The 15979-nt window shown below is 44.2% G+C and overlaps 1 protein-coding gene across 3 annotated transcripts in view; it reads left to right on the forward strand.

The window, feature by feature from the left end:
* ezh2 (enhancer of zeste 2 polycomb repressive complex 2 subunit) overlaps positions 1–15979 on the forward strand; it is a 124475-nt gene that overhangs the window by 61161 nt on the left and 47335 nt on the right. For all 3 annotated transcript variants that reach the window (XM_070881188.1, XM_070881189.1, XM_070881190.1), the window contains exon 7: positions 4239–4341. In XM_070881188.1, coding sequence (XP_070737289.1) covers positions 4239–4341 — 103 coding nt within the window. The remainder of the gene's footprint in view (positions 1–4238; positions 4342–15979) is intronic.

Raw genomic sequence — 15979 nt, forward strand, 5'->3', positions numbered from 1 at the left:
CAGAACTGCACGCAGTATTCCAGATGTGGCCTAACCAGAGTATTATACAATTTAAGCATAACCTCCCTGCTCTTGTATTCTATGCCTCAGCCAATAAAGGCTAGCATTCCGTATGCCTTCTTAACCACCTTATCCACCTGGCCTGCTACTTTCAGGGATCTGTGGACAAGCACTCCAAGGTCCCTTTGTTCATCTACACTTCTAAATGGACTACCATTTAATGTGAATACCCTTTCCTTATTATCCCTCCCCAAGTGCATTCCCTTACACTACTCCGAATTAAATTCCATTTGCCACTGTTCTGCCCACCTGACCAGTAGATTGATATCCTCCTGCAGTCCATGACTTTCCTCTTCATTATTAACCACACAGCCAATTTTAGTGTCCTCTGCAAACTTCTTAATCATTCTCCCTATATTCAAATCTAGATCATCGATGTATATCACAAAAAGCAAGGGACCCAGTACTAAGCCCTGCGGAACCCCACTGGAAACATCCTTTCAGTCACACAAACATCCATCAACCATTACCCTTTGCTTCCTATCTCTAAGGCAATTTTGGATCCAACTTGCCACTTTGCCCTGGGTCCCATGGGCTTTTTACCTTCGTGACCAGTCTGCCATGTGGGACCTTATCAAAAGCTTTGCTAAAGTCCATATACACTATATCGTAAGCACTACCCTCATCGACCCTCCTGGTTACTTCCTTGAAAAATTCAACCAGGTTAGTCAAACACGATCTTCCTTTAATGCATCCGTGCTGACCGTCCCTGATTAATCCTTGCCTTTCTAAATGTAGATTTATCCTGTCCTTCAGGATTTTTTCCAGTAATTTTCCCACCACTGAGGTTAGGCTGGCAGCCCTGTAATTACTCAGCCTATCCCTTTCTTCCTTCTTAAACAAGGGTACCACGTTGGCAGTCTGGCACCATGCCTAAATCCAAAGAGGACTGGAAACTGATGGTCAAGGCTTCTGCTATTTCCTCTTTTGCTTCGCTCAACAGCCTGGGATGCATTTTATCCGGACCTGAGGACTTATCCACTTTCAAAGCTGCTAAACCCTTTAATACCTTCTTTCCCACTGTTTATTTCATCCAGAATTTCACATTCCTCCTCGATAGTAGTATCTGCATTGTCCCTTTCCTTTGTGAAAACAGACGCAAAGTATTCATTAAGAACCATACTAACATCTTCTGCCTCTACACACAGATTACCCTCATGGTCTCTAATAGGCCCTACCTTTCTTTAGTTATCCTCTTTGGGTTTTCCTTAATTTTACTTGCCACTAATTTTTCATTTAGCATTCCTAATATCCTTTTTAATTTTACCTCTGAACTTTCTATATTCTTAGAAATTCTACAGTATTTAGCCATTGATATGACATATGCTTCCCTTTTTTTCTTTATCCTCCCCTGTAAGTCACTAGACATCCAGGGGGCTCTAGAATTGTTATTCCCAACCTTTTTCTTTAAGGGCACATGTTTGGCGTGAGCCCTTTCGGATCATCTCCTCGAATGCCTCCCACTGTTCCGACAATGATTTACCTACAAGTAACTGTTTCCAGTCCACTGTGGTCAAATTACTTCTCAACTTAGCAAAGTTAGCTTTTCCCAATTTGGAATTTTTGTTCCTGGTCTATCCTTGTCCTTATCTATAAATACTTTGAATCTGACTGAATGATGGTCACTGGCACCCAAGTGCTCTCCCACTAATACCCCTTCCACCTGCCCAGCTTCAATCCACAAAACTAAATCCAGAACTGCCTCCTTGTGTTGGACTTGTTACATACTGACTAAAAAAGTTCTTTTGAATGCATTTTAAGAATTCCGCACCCTCTATACCTTTCACACTATATTTGTCCCAGTTAATATTAGGATAGTTGAAATCCCCTACTATTACAGCCCTATGATTTTTGGACTTTACAGAAATTTGCCTACATATTTGCTCTTCTATCTCCCTCCCATTGTTTGGGGTCTATAATACACGCCCAGCAGTGTGATCGCCTCTTTTTTGGACCTGGGTGTGTTGATAACCCAAAATGGGGCGACGGGGTTGCCAAAGTTTAAAAAGACTAGGAAGATCTAGGGTAGCAGAATGGGTGTACAGCTGGAAGATGTTGATGTGAGGGGTTGACATTTTGGGAGGGGAAAACTAGGAATGGGAGTATACACTTCATGGAAAAGTGCTGAAGGATGTGGATGAACAGAGGCTTGGGGGTTCAAGTACATAATTGCCAGAAAGTTCGAGGACAGTTAAATAAAACCATATGAACGCATTTTATATTTTATTACTATTGGCATAGCATATAAGAATAAAGCTGCAATAAATTTATACAAAATATTAATTCGGCCACAGGCAATTTGAGTGTTCCATTACGGAAAGGCTGTTAAAGCCATAGATTCACCAGTGTTGGGAAACGAGCTATGAGGATCAACTCGACATGGAATGATTTCTTCTGGTTAAGCAGAGGTTTTTAAAATTCTGAGGTTTCATAGTACATTTTTAAGGAAAATGTAATAAATATTTGAAACCGAAGGACTATGGGACGAGAGTGGGCCCACTGGGATTAGTTTTAGCTTGTTCTAGTAAAAATATGGCATATACAATGGGCTGAATGTGATATAAACTTTGATTCTATGTCTGCTTCAGTGCAAACTTAGGCTGCAATGTTCTTTGGGGAGGTGGGTTGTGGGCAGGAAACCCGGGAGGCCAGGTTCACACAGGCCCTGCAGATTTTACTGGCAGAACCTAATTTGAATGCGAGGCCTCGGTTTCCCTCTAGCAGCCAGCCACCTTGAGAGACTGGCTGGCTGCGGGTGGGTAGGCCTCAGTAACGAGGGATTGGTCCGGGGGAGGGATTGGCGAGGGCGTTCTTCATGGATCGGCAGGTGATTGGTGGGGTGCAGGGGAAGGTAGAGGATCGGCAGGTAAGCAAGGTGGGGTTGGCCCGACGATTGCGCTGGAAGGAGGGTTCGACGGGGGGGGGGGGGGGCGGGGGGCGGGGGTGGTTAGGTATGGACCCTGAATCCAGGAGGTAGATGTAAAGCCACTTACCTTGAGGCCACACCGAGAGTACTGCATACAGTTTTGGTCTCCATATTAAGGATATACAGTACTTGCATTGGAGGCTGTTCAGAGAAGGTTCACTAGGTTGATTTTGGAGATGAGTGGGTTGACTTATGAAGATAGGTTGAGTAGGTTGGGCCTATACACATTGGAGTTCAGAAGAATGAGAGGTGATCTTATCAAAACATAAGATTATGAGGGGGCTCGACAAGGTGGATGCAGAGAGAATATTTCCATTCATAGGGGAAACTAAAACTATGGGACATAGTCTCAGAATAGGGGGCCGCCCATTTAAAACTGATGAATTTCTTCTCCCAGGGTTGTAAATCTATGGAATTCTCTGCCCCTATGGAGGCTGGGTCATTGAATATATTTAAGGTGGAGATGGACAGATATTTGAGCTATAAGGGAATAAAGGGTTATGAGGAGCGGGCAGGGAAGTGGAGCTGAGTCCATGATCAGATCAGCCATGATCTTATTAAATGGCAGAGCCGGCTTGAGGAGCCAGGTGGCCTACTCCTGCTCCTATTTATTATGTTCTTACCTCTTGGATGCAGCAGTCCCCACATGTGTTTAACTGCCAGGTTTCACAAATTGTGTGACACCTGTCCACAGGAAGTTAAATTCAAAATGTATGGGGAAATAGAGGCTTCCAGCTTCATTACAATATTTAAATTACGGTGCCATTCCTTGGGAGCGGGTTGGTCGCCCGTTCCACCTCTGGGAAAACTGGAAATGGGCAGGTTGGAGGCGGGATCATAATTTAAACAATTTAACTGCCTCCATGCTCCAAACTCACCCATTTTTTTTCATGGGAAAATTGAGGCCGTGGTCTTGAATATTCATGGCATGTAGGTTTTATATTTCCCCTAGTTTCTCGATACTCTGAAGTAGCTGAAAGAAGTTTCTCTGTCAGAAGTCCTATCTGAAATTTAATTTTTAGTGAAGACTGGAGTGTTGTCTTGAAACAGACGGGAGGATTTTAGTTCTTAAGAACTTGATGGTTTTGAATGTTTGAATAAGCTTGTTTTAACCTTTTATTCTGGTGTGGATTTATTGTTCACAGCATAATCAAGCACTCTCCATTTACGAAGTGAGTGACATATTTATATTAGTACTAAATCTGTATCACTAGTATTTTGTATCTGCAATCATTGGTTCCTTTGTCCACAGTTAAGGAATGTGATGAAGGGAAGAAAAAGCCCTGTGACAAGATCTTTGAAGCAATTTCATCCATGTTCCCAGATAAAGGTACACCTGAGGAGCTGAAAGAAAAGTAAGTACTTTGGGGATTTTTGCTTGGCAGTTACATAATTAAAAGTTTCCATTGTTGGTTAGTAAATTTTTTGGTTAAGTTCAGTTGGTTCTTGACAGTGAGTGCAAATTAAAAATAGAATGGTTACAGAAGGGCCATTTGGCCCATCTAAACCATGCGGCTCTCTTGCAAGAACAATTCAGCTAGTCCCATTCACCCGTCCTTTCTCCTTGGCCCTGCAATTTTTTTCCCTTCAGGTACTTATCCAACTCCCTTTTGATAGCCACTATTGAATCTGCCTGTACCACCCTTTCAGGCAGCGCATTCCATATCATAACCACTCTCTGCGTAAAGTTTTTTCTTATGTTGCCTTTGGTTCTTTTGTCAATCACCTTAAATCTGTGTCCTCTAGTTCTCGACCCTTCTGCCAGTAGGAACAGTGGCTAGACTTTTCACTTCACGTCGCTCATCTATCGCCCAAAACGGACCTCTATCGCCCATTTTGAGCAAAAAGTGGAAACTAGACCCAAAACATCTCCGGGAAAACAGGTGCCTAAGTTTCCACTTTGATCGCCGAGATGATCGCCCAAATGATTGCCCACACAAGGCCCATCCCAAGTTTCGGCACCTAGCATGCACCTAGCGTACACTTTGATGGGCCGATGCAAGGCCTAAAAGTGTGCTGAGAAATAGTTGCTTTTACTGGGCCTAAGAGAAGGAAATGGGCACTACGGACACCATTTTGAACTTCAGAGGAAGGGTGGTGGATTAGTTTTGAGTTATTTAGAGAGTTAATTTAAAGATAATTGTACTCAGAATATTGGGACCGGGAATATAAATAGGTATTAAGTTATTTTTGGTAAATAGCTTTTACATAGTGAAGTTATTTACTGATATTGTTGGAAAAGAATAAACAAATATGGATGAACAACTGTAAATTTGATAACTCATGTAACTGAGAAGGCACAAAATTTGTTGAATTAAAGATTTTTTTTATTAACAAGGAAGTAAAAATAATTTTTAATAAACTATTTAACAGCACCCTCCCTCCAACTCCCCGCTCCCCCACACCAACCCACCCTTCCCTCAAATCCCCAAAACGTTAACAATTAACAAAATAAGAAAAAATAGTTGAACATTGACACTTTGGAAAAACACTCCACCCTACCTATCTGCGGCCACGTTCCCCTCTAGGTCCTGTCCCACCCAGTGTTCGTACCCCACCTGCCCGTTTTGGTCTACGCGGACCGACATGAAGGCGTTGTGCAGAGTGGGATGGCAAGACTTCCTGCCGTGGTGGAGGTGACGGAGTGGAAGCAGAAGCCTGAGGCTCCACTTCCGAGTCAGGAGGAACTGTGTCCTCCATACTCGCTTGCGTGCTCTGGGGTCTAGCTGCGAGCTGACACGACACCTTGGGGTGCAGCGCGTGTCCAGCCAGCAACGCATGCCGTAGGCCATTGATTGCGGCTGTCTGCTGCCAGATCAGCCATGATCTTGTTGAATGGCGGAGCAGGCTCGAGGGGCTAGATGGCCTACTCCTGTTCCTAATTCTTATGTTATGTTCTTATGAATAGCCTCCAACGTCTCCCGTGCAGTCTGTGCTTGCTCAGATGACCAGTTAGAGAGAACTCACTCCAGGTTGCTGGAAACCGGCTCCAGTTCACGGAGAACTGGCTCCAGTTTGTGCAGAAACCCTCGACCGATCGCGACCATCTCCCTGCACAGGGATAATACGCTCTTCGTCTGCCCCTCTGTGGTAGGCGATTGCTCACGTCGCTGACCGGACCTCCGTGGGGTCAGCGTTTGCAACGTTATGAACCTTGGCGGCACCACCTGCACACCGCTTGGTCCTGGTGCATCATTCATCTCAATATAGATGGCCGCAGGTTGCTCCCCCACCACCACACACACACACAATTTTGTTGTCCTCCTCCTCCTCGTGCTCTTGCTCAACATGAGTCAGCAGTTACTCCTCTTCTGCCTCTTCCTCCTGCGAGGTATTTGATGGCTCGGGAGTAGCGGATGTCTCCACTGACTCTACGGACACTTGACCTTAGAAAGACGAATGAAATTTCTAAACAACTTATAACAATACATATCAATATTTCAATAACCCAAAACATTAATACTTTTCAATACCCCATATGCACAAGGGTTCACCAGGGCTAACATTACATGCGTAACTACGATATTTTTAGTATGTATTTAGTAATGTTTGACACATTGCACAGTTCCCATTACTCACAAAACTCAAGGATGGGTTTGGCCACACCACTCGTCGTAACCGAGCGGCTTTCAGGCCCCACCAAGGTGACCGCAAGCTCCTCGTATTCATTGAGAATATGAACTGTAGCAGAGCCGCCGCCCGTCCTCCTTTGCTCTAATCTTCTATAAAAAGATTAACGTTGCATGGCATAAGCTAATGCACTTGGCAATAAACATTTAAGACTGACAGATTTAAATGTTCGATTAAAAATTAGCATTGCATATGAATAATATTTCATAATATAAGATTCAACTTGATGTTGGGGTGCATAAATTAATTCATAATTTAATTATTTTATACTATAACAAAATTACATTGAAAATTCTAATTAAAATTTCCATATGTCATTTAAATAATACATATGTATGATTTTAAATATAAATTTCAACTTGCTCTGGCTGCTGCCAGCAGGCTGTTCCATCTTTTATGGCACTGGTCTGGTGTGCGCACTTCGTTGGATGCTGATGTGACCACATCGGCAATCTTGGCCCATATTCTCCTATATGCATGGGGTGGAGGTTTCCCATGCCCACCCCGTATCAAGTCCTCCCACCTTGTGCTGACGATATTTACAAGGGCCTCGTTGGCCTTCTCGCTAAAGGGTTTGGCCCTTCTCCTCTCTCGTTCTCCCTCCATTTTGATTTTTTTTAATATATTGCAGTATTTCAGAATTAAAATACTGTTAACAAAGATATAATTATACTTATAAATTCAAAAATATAATTCAAAAATCTTTCAAATTAGTTATTTTTACGTTCAAATACAAGATTCACTATCCACCGAACACAAAAGCCTCCTTTCTCTCTCTCTCTCTCTCTCTCTCTCTCTCTGACCCTCCCTGTGCTTCTGAGCATGTGTGATGATCCCTGACCTCAAAATGCAGCAAAGAAAATCAACCTAAAAAAAAAATCCCACACATGCGCAGAATAGCTTTGCTAGGGAAGCTTTTTTTTCTTCTTTGACTTCTGCTTTTAGTTGGCGATCGTGAGATCGCCGAAAAATCACATCGCCCATTTGACATCGCCGGGGTAAGGCTGAGTGGAAAATTGCTAAATAAAATGGGCCTTGTGCCGGCAATCAGCAAGGCCGAGACGTCCCACATCGCTGGAACATGGCCCTTTTTTTGGGGCCTTAGCCACCTAGTGGAAAGTCTAGCCCAGTTTCTCTCAATCTACTCTGTCTAGAACCCTCATGATTTTGAACACCTCTATCAAATCGCCTCTCAACCTTCCCTGCTCTAAGGAGACCAAACCCAGCTTATCCAGTCTATCCATGTAACTGAAGTAATTCATCCCTGGAACTATTCTTGTAAATTTTTTCTGCACCCTCTCTAAAGCCTTCACATCCTTCCTGAAGTGAGGTGCCCAGAATTGGACACAATACTCCAGTTGTGGTCAAATCAATGTTTTGTAAAGGTTTGTCATAACTTCCTTGCTTTTGTACTCTCTCTGCCTCTGTTTATAAAGTCCAGGATCCTGTGTTTTTTTTTAAACCGCTTTTTCAACCTGCCCTGCCACCTTCAACAATTTGTGCACAAAAACCAAGGTCTCTCTTCCTGCACCCTCTTTAGGATTGTACCCTTTAGTTTATATTGCTTCTCCTCGTTCTTTCTACGAAAGTGTATCACTTTGTACTTTTCTGCGTTAAATTTCACCAGCCTGTCTATGTCCACTTGTAGTCTATCCCTGTCCTCCTCACTGTTCAATATACTTCCAAGTTTTGTGTCATCTGCAAATTTTGAAATAGTGCCACTGTCCCTTTTATTCCATGGACACTTTATCAAACGCCTTTTGGAAGTCCATGTGCACCATATCAACTGCGTTGCCTTCATCAACCCTCTCTTGCCTCACCAAAAAAATTCAATCAAGTTAGTTGAACAAGATCTGCCTTTAACAAGTCTGTGCTGACTTCCTTTAATTAATCAACACTTGTCCAAGTGACTGTTAATTTTGTCCTGGATTGTCATTTCTAAAAGCTTTCTCACCACCAAGGTTAAGCTGACTGACCTGTAGTTGCTGGATTTATCCTTACACATTTTTTGAACAAGAGTGTAACATTTGCAATTTTCCAGTCTTCTGGCACCACCCCTGTAACCAAGGAGCATTGGAAGATTATGGCCAGTATTTCCACCTTTACTTCCCTCAGCATCCTAGGATGCATCCCATCTGGTCCTGGTGACTTAGCTACTTTTAAGCACAGCCAGTCTTTCTAGTACCTCCTCTATCAATTTTTATCCCATCCAGTTTCTGCACTTACCTCCTTTCACTGACTTTGGTAGCATCTTCCTTGGTAAAGACATAAGCAAAGTGCTCTGCCTCCATGCGTAGGTCTCCTGTTTGATTGCTAATCGACCCCACCCCTCCTTTTTCGACCTGTTTACTATTTATATGCCTACAGAAGACTTTTGGATAGTTACTTCATGTCAGTTTAAATTAAATTGTTCCTGTAGAGTGCCCAAATTGTCAATTAAATAATTTTAAACAATCCAGTTGTAGTGAGTTCAAGGCAGTGGTATAACATCATCGTCGTCATTATAGGCAGTCCCTCGAATCGAGGATGACTTGCTTCCACGTCAAAAAGTTCACAGGTGTTTCAATGAAGGACCTAAAATTCCAGGTCCCGAACTAAATCTTGAAGGGTGGAAGATGCCTGTGCGTGGATTTTTTTAACGTGTGGTGGCCGTTGCACACCAGCCACCACACGGGCTTGACCGAGCTAGGTCTTGGTCCAGTGGCAAGGACTAACCATAACAACCGGAGACCAGCTCTGCTGCACGGACCTAGTGCGTGCACACAATGCGGTATAGGCTGGCCTGTGCTGCCTCTTTAGGGCCCCGAACTCGCACCTCTCCTGGGCCCTGATTACGTCCCTCTACAATCTCGCCGCTCCTTCGCCCTGACCTTGCCACTCCTGCTGTACCTGCCCATGGTCCAATCACCGACCTGGATCTTGGTGACGTCCCTCTTCACTGCCGTTGCTCTCCTGCTCCAGCATGTGCTGCTCCATGGAGTGGTATGCCGCCATGCTGCTCCTTCCGCTTCCCGGCCTGCTCCGATGGTGCTTGCAGGCCGGGGGCCACTCAGCCGTTTAGAATTAAGTGTGTACAAGAAATTTACTGATGAACATAAGAATTAGTAGTAGGTCATGCGGCCACTCGAGCCTGCTCCGCCATTCAATAAGATCATGGCTGATGACCTCAACTCCACTTTCCCACCTAATTTCCATATCCCTTGATTCCTTGAGTCCAAAAATCTATCTCTGTTTTGAATATACGATTCAGCATCCATAGCAGTTTGGGGTAGAGAATTCCAAAGATTTACAACCCTCTGAGTGAAGAAATTCCCCTCTCCCAACCTTTTTGTTCTTTATGATGAATAAGTTGATTGCTGAAAATGAATAATCTATTGTTATGCTGAACCACTTCCAACTCCACTAGCAATTTATATAAATTTCTGACTAACGTTGTCAGAGGAACTAGAATTGACCAATGTGATCTCTTTCCCTTCATCACCAATCATATAAATAGAACATTTCTTCCTGTAGATTATTGCTTGGTAAAGTTTTAATGCTAAAATGGGCACTGATTAGCTGATGGAATAAGTCAATAAAGACCACTGTGCTTGACAATATTTATCACTGGAAAAAAAAAGAAAATCTGGAATATGCCAAATTTGTACTCTAGAACAATGGGCTCTTGCAAGTGCTTTTAAGGCTAAATCCAAAGGGTTCAGATGACTCCTCCCAGACACCAATTATTCTGCACATAATCTATTATTTCTAGACCTATATCCCAATGTGAACTAAAATGGAAAGCAGTGGAGTTCATTGTATCTGACTGGCTTGATCCACAGCAAAATCCACATGTTGTAATGTAGTATTAGTGGCTGGACTGTTGGTCCTCTACGAGATTGACCTGGAGCGGCACCACGAGAGTTGCTGGTGTTTAAACTTGAGCTCATCCAAAACTCTGCTGCCCATATCTTAACTTGCACCAACTCCCCTTCTCCCATCACCCCGTGCTCACTGACCTATATTGGCTCCCGGTCCGGCAATGCCTTGATTTTAAAATTCTCATCCTTGTTCCCATTCTCTCCCTTGTTTTCAAATCCCTTCATGGTCTTGTTTGACTGTCCCCATCTCTGTAACCTCCTCCAGTCCTACAATCTTCCTAAATCTCTGTTCTCCAATTTTGGCCTCTTGTGCATCTCTGATTTTCATTGCTCTAGGCCAGAAGCTCTGGAATTCTTTCCCTAAATCTCACTCACACCCTGAGAACATACCTCTGACCAAGCTTTTGGTAATGTGACCTATTATTTCCTAATGTGACTCGGTTTGATAACGCTTCCGTGAAGCGCCTTGGGATGTTTTACTATGTTAAAAGTGCTATATGAATGCAAGTTGTTGTTTAAGGCAGACCTTAATTTTTATGAAGGAATGGCACAACTGTATCTCAACATTCTATATCAATGTAAATAATGGAACTCTCTATTGTGGTCTGCCACTGAACTGAATTTTTAAGCCCTCCACCAATGATTATGCACTTTGGCTGCATATCTACAGTTACACTGCAGCAACTTGCCAAGCTTAGTTCAACATGACATGAATAGTCATGCCAGTGGAATTACTGCAAATTTCCTTTCAAGTTTCTCAGTCCTGACTTGGACATATGTCACTGTTCCTTCAATAGCAGTGGGACAATATTCTGAAATTGTTGAGGCAACCAGCTAGGGTTGGGCAATAAATCCAGCCTTGTCTGCAATGCATTTTAACATTCTGAGAACAAATAAAAATAAATATATGCAAAATACTCTGTCATTCCTTCAAGTACAAGAAAGATTCCCAATTTCATTAGTATTGCTGCAAGAAGAATTTGCATTTATGTAATGCATTTTTGTAAACAAAAAGTCCAAACGAGCTTCAGAGAATAGTATAAGGGAAAAAAATGCCACATGTGGAAGGGATAGATAACTAGCAGTGACCATAAGCTTGATTGTAGGAATGGGTTTTAAAGGAGGAATGTGTGAGCATCGAATAGGTTTAGATAATGGGCAGAGTTGCACAAAAGGTTGGATTCAGTGGAACGAAGTGGGGATGGGAGAGAAGAAATAGCAATGGAAATTGTATGATTCTTGGTGTGCATTACAGGCCACGAAATAGATGAGAGAGAGATCTGGAGGCAGTTCAGCCACAAGGCAATAATTTTAACTATCTGAAATAAAAGTAATCTATATGGTCAAAGTGGGGAGCACTTTTTAAATTGTATCCTGGACTTTTCAGATACACTCAGGAGAGGGATGGAGTCAGTGGTTAGAGAATGCAGTTTGTAGCGGGGACCAAAGACTATGGCTTCGGTCTTCCCAATATTTAATTGGAGAAAATTTCTGCTCATCCAGTACTGGATGTGGGACAAGCAATCTGACAATTTAGAGACCATGGTGGGTTTGAGAGAAGTGGTGGAGAGGTAAAGCTGGGTGTCGTCAGCGCACATGTGGAAACTGACTCTGTGTTCTCAGATGATATTGCCAAGGGGCAACACATAGGTGATAAACAGGAGGAGTCCAAGGATAGATTCTTGGGTGACACCAGAGGTAACAATGCAGGAGTGGGAAGAGAAGCCATTGCAGGAGATTTTCTGGCTACGATTAGACAGACAAGAATGGAACCAGGTGTGTGCAGTCCCACCAGCTGAATGATGGTGGAGAGGCGTTGGAAGAGGATAGAGTGGTCAACTGTGTTAAAAGCTGCAGACAAGTCTAGGAGGACAAAGAGTGATAGTTTGCCTTTGTCACAGTCACAAAGGATGTCATTTGTGACTTTGAGAGCCGTTTTGGGACTGTGGCCTGGGTGGAAACCAGATTGAAGGGATTCAAACATGGAGTTCCGGGAAAGATGGTCATGGATTTGGGAGGCGACAACACGTTCACGGACTTGAGAGGAAAGGGAGGTTGGAGATGGAGCGGTAGCTAGCAAGCACAGTGGGGTCGAGGGTTTTTTTTGAGGAGAGGGGTGATGACCGCTGATTTGAAGGAGAGAGAACCGTTAACAATGTCGACTAACATGGGAGCCAAAAAACAAAGTTGGGTGGTTAGCAGTTTCATGGGGATAGGGTCAATGGAGCAGGAAGTGGTGAAACCCCATCTGGAGTATTGCATTCAGTTTTGGGCACCGAACCTTGCAAAATATATATTGGTCTTAGAAATGGTACAGCGCAGATTTAGCTGAATGATACCACAGCCTTATGAGGAGTTAAATTATGAAGATGGGTTGTATAACCGTGGCTTGTTTTCCCTTGAGTTCAGAATGTTGTGGATGATCTAATTGAGGAGTTTAAAATGATAAAGGAATTCGATGGGGTAGATGCAGAAGACTATTTCCTCTGGGGAATCCAGAACAAGCTGGCATAATCTTAACATTAAGTTAGATGATTTAGGAGTGACATTGGGAAGCATGTATTCACAAAAAATGTAGTGGAAATCTGGAGCATTCTCCCCAAAAGGCTGTGGCTGCCAGGTCAATTGAAATTTTAAAGATGGAGATCGATAAATTTCTGTTAGGTAAAAGTATCAAGGAATATGGGACGAAGGCAGGTAAATAGATTTGAAATACAGATCAAGCATAATCTAATTGAATGACTGAATAGGTTAGATGGCTTTAATGGCCTACTCCGTGGCGCAGAAACAATGGGGCGAATGGCTTCCTTCTGTGCTGTAAATTTCTATGATTCTTTCCCAGCTAGCACCCCAGTTTTTCCAATAAAGAAGTACAGATGAAGGCATTTAAATTGAACTAGCTTGTAATAAATTCCATCTATAATGTACACCTTCATCCCATGCAACTCTCTTTGAATACCACGTACCCATAATTATTGAATTATCTATTTACAATGATGAAATTGTTCCAACCACTCGACAAAGAAAGAACGTCCTCATTAGAATTTACGGTCGTGATTTCGCCAACTGGACCGAGTTGGGTACAGGCGGAATAGGTGGTGTGTGCGGAAAAAAGCTCCCTGCTTCAGCTCTCCCTCTGACAGCAATCTTCCATTGATGGGGCTTGTTAAGCCTGCCCTGTGGGGTTCCTGGCCAATTAACACAAAGCGGGTCTGATGATATCATCTGATACGTCATCAGCCGGTTTCCTTAAAGGGACCATGGTCACCTTTTTTCTGACCATTCTTCTGTCAGTGTGTTGCAGCATTGAGTTGCTGCAAACACTGACGAGCACTGCACAGAGGTGCACCCAGGCTCTCCCAGGACTCCCTGCAGATGCTTATGGAGGGAGTCACAGCACGCGGGGAGGTTCTCTTCCCTTCCAATGGACGGAAGAGACCTCTCCAGGATACCAACACAGCCTGGGTGCACAATTGCACAGGAGGGCACAAGCAGAGATGTCGTCTGGAGGGTCTGACTTCAGTGGTGCAAACCTTTCAATGATCTCAGTAGATCACAAAACGTTGCTGCAAAGCCACACTCAACCGTATCCTGCTGTGCCACTCATTATATCCTCATCATTCTGCATTCCCTACCCTACTGCACATCTTTACACCAATTGACTATGTACCTCCACCCATCTCTCGTTCCTATCACTTCCCCATCTCACTAGCCACCCCTCACACGCGCTATTATCCTTGTCCAATCATACCAACTAACTACACGCAAGGGTAGGTACTTGAGTGTTTTAGCCAATGTTCATGTAGGCTTTCTGCTAATGTGTTGTCAAACATTGAAATCTTTACCCCCGGAGTGGGATAAAGCGTCGCTCATGACTTGACGCCTGGCTGCGGAAATTTTAGCGGCATCTGCAAACTTTGGTTGACTTTTACCGGCGGCGCTAACAGTTTTCGCCTCACCATCTAACGCCTGCCAGATCATGACGTCAATACGCGTGCAGCACCCGCTAGCACCCAGGACTCGAGCTTCGGTTTGTGCACCTCACTTAGCGATACCAGTTGAACACTCCAGAGAAAGCAAGCGATGCCAGGAGGGTATTTAAAGAGATGAGCAACCGGGTTACTCAGGTCACAGTGAGTGCTACATTTCCACAGAGTACAGTACGTGTATCTCTGCTGAGGCAGATTGTCTTCAAAGTTACAGTCAAGTAGCAATTTGAGGTGTGCATTTCGATCGATGCAGTGCTAACACACCGTCTTCGTCTCCAAGCAATCGGTACGCGGTGATTACAGAGAAGGGAGATTGTGAATGTGGGGCCACAAATGAGGAGACCCCGTAGACATCTGGGCAGGAAGCCTTGCTGCCTATGGGTTTATCGGGTGTACTCATCATACCTCGACATGTCTGAGGAGCACTGCATTAGTAGGCTGCGGTTCTGCAAGGAGGTTGTCATCAAGCTATGCCATCTCCTGCAGCCAGACCAAGAGGTTGATATCGGGATCGCGATTTCGCTGTCTGTCGCAGTGAAGGTAACTGAAGCTCCATTTCTGTGCCTCTGGCTCCTTCCAGGCTACAGCAGGGGACATCCTGCAGCATGTCTGAATTTGCTGTTCATTGGTGCATCTGCAAGGTCACAGGCGCTCTCTATCTCACAGGAGAATGGACTACATAAACCTTTCCATGACGAGGGAGAAACAGGAGGAACGATCATGTGGTTTCGCCAGGATAGCGGGCTTTCCGATGGTTTAGGACGGCATTGCGTGCACCACACCAGAATGCGGAGGTGTTTCGCAAGGGCTATCACTCTGTACAGTTGGTGTACGACCACACGCAACGCATCCTTGCTGTGAATGCCCACTATCCTGCAGTGCACATGATGATTTCATCCTGCAGGTGAGCACGTGCCATGACTCTTCCAGCCACCACATTAAGGTCGCGGCTGGTTGCTTGGCGACAAAGGCTGTGGTCAAGCCACCTGGCCCATGACATCCCTCCACAACCCCAACACCCATGCTGAGCATCAGTACAACGAGGACCACGTGGAATCTCAGAGTAGAGTATCTGGATGCTAAAGCAGCGATCAGTACTCTTGTGATCAAGTCTTGTGCTTCATTGTGACCAGCTGCATGCTGCACAACCTGGCCATCCTGAGGGCACCTAGGCATTGCCACTGGGAATGCAGCTCCACCTCAGGAAGAAGAGGAGGTGCATGACGATGCACAGCATAGCGAGGCAGACCAGGAGGAGAATCAGCAGCCACGAAAGAGTCACCATGCTAATGCTGCCGCTGCAAGGGCTGCATGTCAACGCCTCATCCTGCGTCGATTCCGATGAATCAACGACCAGATGAAGACTGGGCCTCATAGTCACATCGCTATCTGCTAGGCTCATGGCGCAGCTCTGTGAAATTCTCAATTAATACACATGACGGCAATGCACAGGGTCAAATCAACATTTTATTATCTCTAACAAGAGTGTGCCCTCAAGCAGCACACCAATAACC

This window comes from Pristiophorus japonicus, chromosome 5 (genome assembly GCF_044704955.1).
Source record: "Pristiophorus japonicus isolate sPriJap1 chromosome 5, sPriJap1.hap1, whole genome shotgun sequence".
Taxonomy (NCBI): Eukaryota; Metazoa; Chordata; class Chondrichthyes; family Pristiophoridae; genus Pristiophorus; species Pristiophorus japonicus.